Source organism: Myotis brandtii, unplaced genomic scaffold (assembly GCF_000412655.1).
Source record: "Myotis brandtii unplaced genomic scaffold, ASM41265v1 scaffold1270, whole genome shotgun sequence".
NCBI classification, from domain to species: Eukaryota; Metazoa; Chordata; class Mammalia; order Chiroptera; family Vespertilionidae; genus Myotis; species Myotis brandtii.
In genome coordinates, this window is record NW_005354465.1 from 293,420 (window position 1) to 301,935 (window position 8,516).

The following is an 8,516-nucleotide window of genomic DNA, read 5'->3' on the forward strand; positions in this document are numbered from 1 at the left end:
AGGAGGCCATAAAGAGTGGGATGGGGACCTGTGGGACGAGGTGGGGGCCGAGGGCCCTGGACCCTGGAGAGGGTGTAACCCTGTCTCTGTCTGTCCCTATTTCTCTCTCTCTCTCTCTCTCTCTCTCTCTCTCTCTGACCCTGTCTCTTCCCATTCTTGTGACTCTCTGTCTGGGTCTCCCGGGCTGGGGACCTGCGGACCCAGAGCGCGAGGTGGTGGTGAACATGCTGAACTCGCTGTCACGGTACCAGACGCTGCCGCAGATCACGCCCCGATGCGGGTGCGTGGATCCGCTGCCGGGCCGCCTGCCCTTCCAGGGCTATGAAAGCCCTTGCTCGGGCCGCCACTACTGCCTGCGCGGGATCGACTACTGCGTCGCCGGGGCGCCCTGCACAGAACGCCGCCTGCAGCCTTTGTGCCCCTCGCAGCCCACAGTAAGGTTCGCAGGGCCCCGCCCAGTTCAGCCGGGCCCCGCCCCCAAACCCGCGGGTCCCGAGTCCAGCCCCCCCCTCCGGCGCCGGCGAGCGCTCCATCCCGAGCCGCTTCCAGCCTCTGCCTCTACGCCAGGCCCCACCCCCTCCAGCCCAGCTAGACCCCGCCCCGTCCCGCCCTCGGGCCCCTGGGCTTGAACAGACCGCTGAAACGGCAGAGCGTGCACAGAGATTCCCCCCAGTTTCCGATCCTGTCCCTCCGGAACTGTGACCAAGGTCAGCCTAGCTCCTGTATCTGTTCTGGAGGGCTCTGTGAACCACCCCCCGCACACCAGTCTCATCCCCTTCCCATGCGCGCCAGCCCCACTCCCTACCTGGACACCCGATCCTGGGGACGTGTTCTCGGAAGTGTCCTCTATTCCTGGGCCTCGGGCCATCGTCAGTAACGGGCAGGGTTATGGCTGAGTGCCAAATGAGCGAGGAAAATGGTGACCGGGCGACCAGCAGGGCCCTGGCCTCCTCGGAGCCCTGCACCGCCTCCGGAGGTAGACAACCTTGCATGTCACTGCAGAGTAAACTGAGGCCCAAGCGCTCAGCCGCAGGCCCGACTGTAGTGCGGTCCTCTCTCAGCACCAGGCGGCACATAGGGCGGGCTGGACCTGGGAAAACGCCAACGGCCCCATCCATCTAAAGCAGTGGTGGGCAAACTCATTAGTCAACAGAGCCAAATATCAACAGTACAACGATTGAAATTTCTTTTGAGAGCCAAATTTTTTAAACTTAAACTATATAGGTAGGTACATTGTTATTAACTTAATTAGGGTACTCCTAAGCTGGCCTTTGCTAAAAACATCCTCAACGTTCGCTGAGGTCGACCCCTTCCAACTCTCCCATCCACACTCGTCTATCTGAAACAAGTATACAAGACGAGTGTGGATGGGAGAGTTGGAAGGGGTCAACCTCAGCGAACGTACCTCAATCAGATTGAGGACGTTTTTAGCAAAGGCCAGCTTAGGAGTACCCTAATTAAGTTAATAACAATGTTTAAGTCAACTTCGCACTGTACGTGCGCGCCCGCACGTGGTATTTTGTGGAAGAGCCACTTAAGGGGCCAAAGAGCCGCATGTGGCTCGGGAGCCGCGGCTTGCCAACCACTGGGCTAAAGAGCTGTGCAGGGGGTGCTCTAAACCCTAACCCCCTGGTGATCTCCGCCGCCCCTCCCTTGACAGAGAGACTGAGTCCTTGAGTGAGAGTGGGTCCTATCCCTTACAAGGGAATCGGGGGGAGAGGAAGTTCCTGAGGCTCAGAGACACGGCTCCCTGGATGGATAGTGTGCAACAATTGCCGTCCCGGGGCGAGGATCCGGGGACTCCCAGGCCTGACCCTCGCTAGAGTCCGGGTGCTTCCCTCCACGGCGCAACCCAGGCTGCAGAAACGAGGCCTTACAGGGAGGGGACTTCCAGGTGTCTTCCCAGAGGCGATGCTCCGACGGTGTCTGGAAGGGCCGGGAGACCTGAGGAGAGGATCTCCGAGCCGTAGGACTGACACCTGAGGCGTGGACCAGAGTCCCGGTCTGGGCTTGGGGGTTAGGGGAAAATCAAAAGGCCCAACCTCTCCCGCCGCCGCTTCCTCCTCCAGGAGTGTATCGCCCAGCGAGCACCGGCCCGGGATGCACTGTGCTGTTATAACGCCCCTGCGGCCGTACTACCCTTATGCGAACCTTAGGTAAGTCTGGCGCGGTGGAGTACCTGGGGGCGGGGGGAATTGGGGGTGTATACTGTCCGCTGCGATGCACTAACTGAAAGATGCCACCAGGAGGCGCTAGTGCCACGGTGAAGTCAAAACTAACAAGGCGATGGAGAACTCCATGAAGGTGTGGAGGCCAGCATTGAGAGGTTACAGGTTGACAGTGGGGCATAGAGTCAAGATTTCAGTTAGGTTCAGGGATTGAAGTAGAGGGTAAAATGTCAATGTTAGGGACTGGGTATTGGAAATCAAAAATTTGGCCATAGAACCTTAAGTCAGTGTTGGAGCCTAAGGTCAAGATTAGGGGCAAAATGTTGGGATAAGGTTAGCATTGAGAATTGGAATCAAACAGATAAGGGTCCAAAAGGGCTGGCCCATCTCTTCCCACAGGTGGGACACAAGTCACTTTAAGAAGACCGGTGGCTCCCAGAGAAACAGCTATGTTGTCCACCCTGAGTTTTTGTCCGAGAATTACCCTGGCTACTCCTACTGATAGAGCGGGGACCAGGCCAAGGGGGCTGAGCAATAAATAAACTTTTTACCCCATAGGCTGCCTTTGACATTTCCACATATTCCCCTGCCTCCTGTGTCCTCATCCAGCAAGATCTGGCAATGAGGAACCAGTTACTCAGGCCTCTGCCAAGTCCCCTACACTAAGATGCAGTTTCTCAAAGTCAACCTGCCCTGAGCCCTCCCCACTCCCATCACCTCAGCACTTCCCTTAGGGTGGCCCTAAGTGCCCTCCTGACACATAAAAGTAGCCCTAGATCAGTGGTTCTCAACCTTCCTAATGCCGCGACCATTTAATACAGTTCCTCATGTTGTGGTGACCCCCAACCATAAAATTATTTTCATTGCTACTTCATAACTGTAATTTTGCTACTGTTATGAATCAATGTAAATATCTGATATGCAGGATGTATTTTCAGGGGTCGCGACCCACAGGTTGAGAACCACTGCCCTAGATACACCTGGTGTCCTCCTCCCCTCCACCCCAGAGCCCAAACAAATGGGTCCACCTAGTCATGCAGAAAGGGCCCTCCAGTTAACATTCCTCTAATATCTCCTAAACTTAGATGCTTCTCACCTCAGAATCCTCCCCATCACAACCCCCCAAAAGCCTATGTTCATATACCTTGCTGTCCTCCCCAACCCAAGAGAAGGGGTCCAAAACAACAAAACAATTTTGGCCGGTTTTATGACCAAGAAATTTCAAATTACAAAACAAAGCCCTGCTTCTATGTCCCTCGGGGAGCAAGGAGTGGGGTGTTCTGGAATCTCTGGGATCTTCAGTATTGTTGCACCCCATTCCTCCCTGGGGCAGGGGTATAGCGGGACACGCTCACTTCCTCGCGGTACAGTCATTTCCAACGCCCGTCACTGGGGAATGGGGGGTGCGGGGTCGCTGCAAAATACCCCGGGGGAAGCCAGTGTTCTAGGTCCCTGACCTCCATGCTGTTGGTCTGGACTGGTGAGAACCGACAGCTTGGGCCTCCCTGCTGGTGAAACCAAGGTCCCTCCGTGGAGTCCTTGATTGGATCCTCTTGGGCCGCTGAGATTCTCCAGGAATCCTGCTACCCTTTTCCCATATAAGAAACTTTTTTTTCCATATGGGAGAGCTAATAAGAGCGTTATACCGAGACGACCTCCACCTGCCCAAATCTGGAGGGTAAGGAATGCCAAGCGCTAGCCCTGTCCCTTTACCCTGCGGCTCGCTCCTTCTCATACACATCCCAAATTTAGCTTGGAGGTGCAAGAAACCTAACATTCTACAGCTGCTCCTTCCTCCAAACCTACATTTCCCTGAAGACCTGGAGCAGACCCCTCCCCCGCCCCCGCAGGGCTGGCTGCTGGCCTGAGATGCCGGGAGCTGAGCCCAGAGGAGTAGGAGGAAGGTAGGGGCTAAAGAGCCGGGCCTCAAGTCCGCGTGACAATGTGGGAGGAGGGGTCCGGCGTCTGGGGCGGGGCTGGACTCCAAGGCCCTGGGCGAGACCAAAAGACCTGGGCGTGGCCAGCCAGCCAGAGGGCGGGGCCTCAGCTGTCCCCTAAGTAGGCGGCGCTCTGCTTTGCGCGGTGGCAGCTCAACTCTGGCTAGCGTGGAGATCTGCAGGAGCCTACCTTCACCCCCACTTTTGGGGTCACTGCCGTGAGTGAGCCCAGGGGGAGGGCCTTGGGCGGGGCGGGTTCGGAAGGAGCACACTTAACTTTTGCTCCTATTGCTGAGTGCGTGAGGAGAGTCTGGACACCTGAGTCACCTTTGTTTCCAGTGGGAGACAGGCCCCTTGATCTCAGTCTGTCCCTTTGGACTTTGCAGCTGTTGGGCGGGTCACTGGGGGTGGGGGTGGAGCATTCCAGGCTGTAGGCCCAGTCACTCGATCTCCCGGATCCCGCCGCTGAGCAGGGAAATGGGCCGGATAGAGTTGCCTTTGACATTTCCACATATTCCCCTGGGAACAGTGTTCGAGAAACGAATCCGCTTGGAATGGCCTCCCCTCAATTGGGCCTGTCGGGTCCTCCTCCTCATACCCGACTAGGGGCTGGCAGCCAAGATTGAGGTTGACCTTAGCCAAGTGGGGAGAAGTCTTGGCTAGGGACAAACCCACCTGCCGACATTAGCCTGTGGTTGGTCTGATGGTGGAGGCAGCAGATTACAGGAGTCTGTAACGCCACCGTTAACACTGGAATCACTGTTCTTCCCCCATAGCCCCGGTACCAGATGCTATTAAAATTGCCCCTTCCCCACAAGAATCCTTCCTGGAGCAAGCAGCAGCAGCAGCAGCCCTTGGGAAAACAGGCCCCACCGTGCCCACACCCACTTGATAGAAGCCTGTCCCAGCCTCTTGACCACAAGGCTCCTTTCCTCTGCTGCATTCAGCCTGTCAGACCATTAAATCCTGTCTCCTAAAACTGGGGCTGTGGAGGATTAAGTTGACTTTTTGGACTGAGGCAACCTACTTGGGTGACTTCAAACAAGTTCCTTTTTTTCTGACTTGGCCACTGTTTCCTCATATGTACAATGGGCACTGTAGCTATGCCTCTTTTTTGGCATTACTGTTAGGGTGGGTGCTCTGCTGGCATTTGGGAGACCAGCACAGGGCCTGCGTGGAGTGGGTGCTCAGGCCTGTAGGCTCCTATCCTTCATCAAAGAACCTCCAAATCCTAGAAAGTTAAGCTTCTCAGAAATTAAGTGTTGGAAAAGGCTTCTAAGGTCACTTTGGTGGCCTCTCCATGCCTCCAGGGGTCATGAAATGGTCTGACTTAATATGAAAGTTTTGAGAATGAGGGGGCCCTATCCAGCTATGGACCTTTCCCATTTATTTCCATAGTGCCCAGAATGGGGCCTTGAATATAAATATATAGCAGCTCTGACCTGGGCCACCTAAGACCTCCTTTGGGTTTTGTTTAGCTTGAGGTCATCAGCAAAAGGTTACTGCCTGCATTTCTCAGGGAGAACTTTTCTAATTTGTACCTACAGGAAGGGGAATCCATACTGGGGAGGGGAGTTTGAAAGCTAAGTGTTATGTGGGCTGAGAGGAAGGGATTAAGAGGCTGTTCCAGACCAGCCAGAACCAACTAGCTTAGGGTATTGGGGGGGGGGGGGCAGAGAGCACAGAGAATGAGGCCCTGAGATAGCACATTGGGAGGGGCTATATATTGAAATCTGGGATCAAAGTTCTGATCTGCACCTGGCATTCTTGATAGTCTCTTCAGGGGAGTGGTTCGGGTGGTAAAGATCCTGACATCTCCTGGGGGACTTAGAAACAGACACTGGCATCTGGAAGGAGACTAATTACTGTTTGCCAGTCTCCCTCTCTCCTTTCCCCTAGCTGGTGCAGCGGGCTGGCTGGCAGTGTGTATGTCTGTGTATGTACCTGGCTAGGGCTATTTCTTTGTTGGACTCTGTCCTGAGGGCTAAATCAGGAAGAGTTAGTGGCCTTGAGCAGCAGGTTGCAAAACACCTCCCCCAAGTCTGTTTCCCAGTCATATCTGGGTGTTTAGCATGTGTGTAGTTGGGGGGGAGGTGCGCCTCTGATCCCTGGAGAGCTGGTAGGTTGGGGAGAAATGTTGGCCCAAGGTGGATCAGTGAAATCTAAAGCAGGTGGCCTGAAGGATTTAGGTTGGGGGAAAAATGAGCTTGGTAGTCCTAAGATAGGCCTGGCTGGACATAGAATCAAAAAGGCAGATGAGACCATATCATGTCTTGAACCTCAGTTGCAAAATGTATGCTTCTGAACTTCATCCCAGGGGTCATGAGAAGCTCTGTAAACTAGGAGGAGATGTGATCTGATAAGTTGGGTTGTTTTTTTTTTAATCCTCACCCAATGACATGCTTCTGTTGATTTGGGAGAAAGAGATGAGAGGAGAGGGGGAGAGAGAAAGAAAGAAACATCAATGTGAGAATGAAACATCAATCAGTTGCCTCCTGCATGCGCCCCAAATCCGCCCTGACTGGGAATCCAACCCATGACCTTCTCGTGCACTGGACGACACTCCAACCAACTGAACCACACCTTTGGAGGAATCGCTATGGTTGCTATAAGCAGAAGGCATTGGGGGAAAGAAATTAGGGAATGGAGGTCTATAGGGGAAGTATTGCAATAATACTGGGGAGAAGAGACAGTGTCCAAAACTAGGGCAGGGGCATCAGGATGGTGGGTGCGTGGCAGAGACAAAGCTAGGTGGCAGCTGGCCAAAGATGTGGTGCTGGGAGCAGAGCAGGAAGGTGGGCAGGGAAATGGGTTGGTGAACAATGGCTGAAAGCAGGGTAGAATTTGAGGACAAAGATGGGGAGGTCTGAGAAGCCAGCCACCATGGCTCTTGAGCCAGGCTCCTGACCCCAGCCCTAATGTCTGAACCCAACCCTGCCTCCCTCCAAACCAAGCCCTAGGACAGAACTAATCTCCAGATTCAATCTGGCTTCTGATTAAATTCCATACCCGAGCTGTTTGTTTCTTCTTGCTCTCTCCTCTCCCCTTTGGGGACAAGGAAACTCATCCTACTGCCCTATGATGCCTCCCCTCTCCCACCACGGCCACATCTCTGGGAAACCATGTCCTCTCCAGATCCCTCCCCTTATCTTCAGCTTGAACTGCTCCCATGTGTGATCCCATGAAGTCTGATATTCTGTGATCTGGACTTCTCCCTGACCCTGTCTGGGTTTGTTTCTTCCCCACAAAAATAGGATGCATGCCATCTGCCCCTGCCCATTCAGAGTCCTGACTAATGTCGACAAACATTAGGGCCCTTGAGAAAGGGTAAGATACAGATTGTCCTCCTAAGTCTCACCTTTGCCATTTCCTAAACCAGCCGTTCTCAACCTGTGGGTCGCGACCCCTTTGGGGGTCAAACGACCCTTTCACAGAGGTCGCCTAAGACCATCGGAAAACACATATATAATTACATATTGTTTTTGTGGTTAATCACTATGCTTTAATTATGTTCAATTTGTAACAATGAAAATACATCCTGCATATCAGATATTTACATTATGATTCATAACAGCAGCAAGATTACAGTTATGAAGTAGCAACGAAAATAATGTTATGGTTGGGGGTCACCACAACATGAGGAACTGTATTAAAGGGTCGCGGCATTAGGAAGGTTGAGAACCACTGTCTTAAACCCTTATGTCCCCGAATACACCTTTCCAAAGTATACACCTCTTCTTTCTTGCTGCAGCAGATGGAAATACTATGGAATGAGAAGGTCCGTTCCGCCTCTCTCTCCCCCTTCCAGACTCTGGCAGGCCAGGTTCAGATGGGCTTTGTCAGGTGCCCACTGCCCGCTCCTTCCTTAACTGAGGGCTGATGCCTCAAAATCTGGAGAAGAGCCAGGCCTACCCCCGCCGACGCCCTGGGCGCGACACAGGCCTGAAGAGTCCTGAGGCTGCCTCAGCCACAGCCATGTACACCTTCCTGCCTGACAACTTCTCGTCTGTAAAGCCCAAAGCGTCATCAAAAGAGGCGAAACCGCTGCTGGGCTCGGTAGTGGTGGGGCTGCTGCTGGTGTTGGCCGCGGTGGTAGCCTGGTGCTTCTACAGCGCCTCTCTGCGCAAGGCTGAGCGTCTGCGCGCGGAGCAGCTGGACCTTAACCGTGGAGGTTTCTCCATCCGCAACCAGAAGGGCGAGCAGGTCTTCCGCCTGGCCTTCCGCTCCGGTGCCCTGGACCTCGACTCCTGCAGCCGCGATGGCGCCCTGCTGGGCTGCTCCCGCACGGCGGATGGGCGCCCGCTACACTTCTTCATCCAGACCGTGCGGCCCAAGGACACCGTCATGTGCTACCGCGTGCGCTGGGAGGAGGCGGAGCCGGGGCTCGCCGTGGAGCACGCCATGTTCCTGG

The 8,516-nt window shown here is 54.4% G+C and overlaps 2 protein-coding genes across 2 annotated transcripts in view; both read left to right on the forward strand.

Annotated features, from left to right (window-relative positions):
* The window catches only part of LOC102259064 (chromosome unknown open reading frame, human C9orf24), a 17,000-nt gene extending 9,066 nt beyond the window's left edge, over window positions 1–7,934 (forward strand). Inside the window, exons 5-7 of the mRNA XM_014534230.1 lie at window positions 173–434; window positions 2,070–2,156; window positions 7,857–7,934. Coding sequence (XP_014389716.1) covers window positions 173–434; window positions 2,070–2,156 — 349 coding nt within the window. The 3' untranslated portion in view covers window positions 7,857–7,934. The remainder of the gene's footprint in view (window positions 1–172; window positions 435–2,069; window positions 2,157–7,856) is intronic.
* A 28-nt stretch (window positions 7,935–7,962) lies between these two features.
* Window positions 7,963–8,516, forward strand: part of KIAA1161 (KIAA1161 ortholog) — a 3,911-nt gene continuing 3,357 nt past the window's right edge. The window contains 1 exon segment of the mRNA XM_014534260.1: window positions 7,963–8,512. Within this exon segment, the coding sequence (XP_014389746.1) occupies window positions 7,985–8,512 (528 nt within the window). The 5' untranslated portion in view covers window positions 7,963–7,984.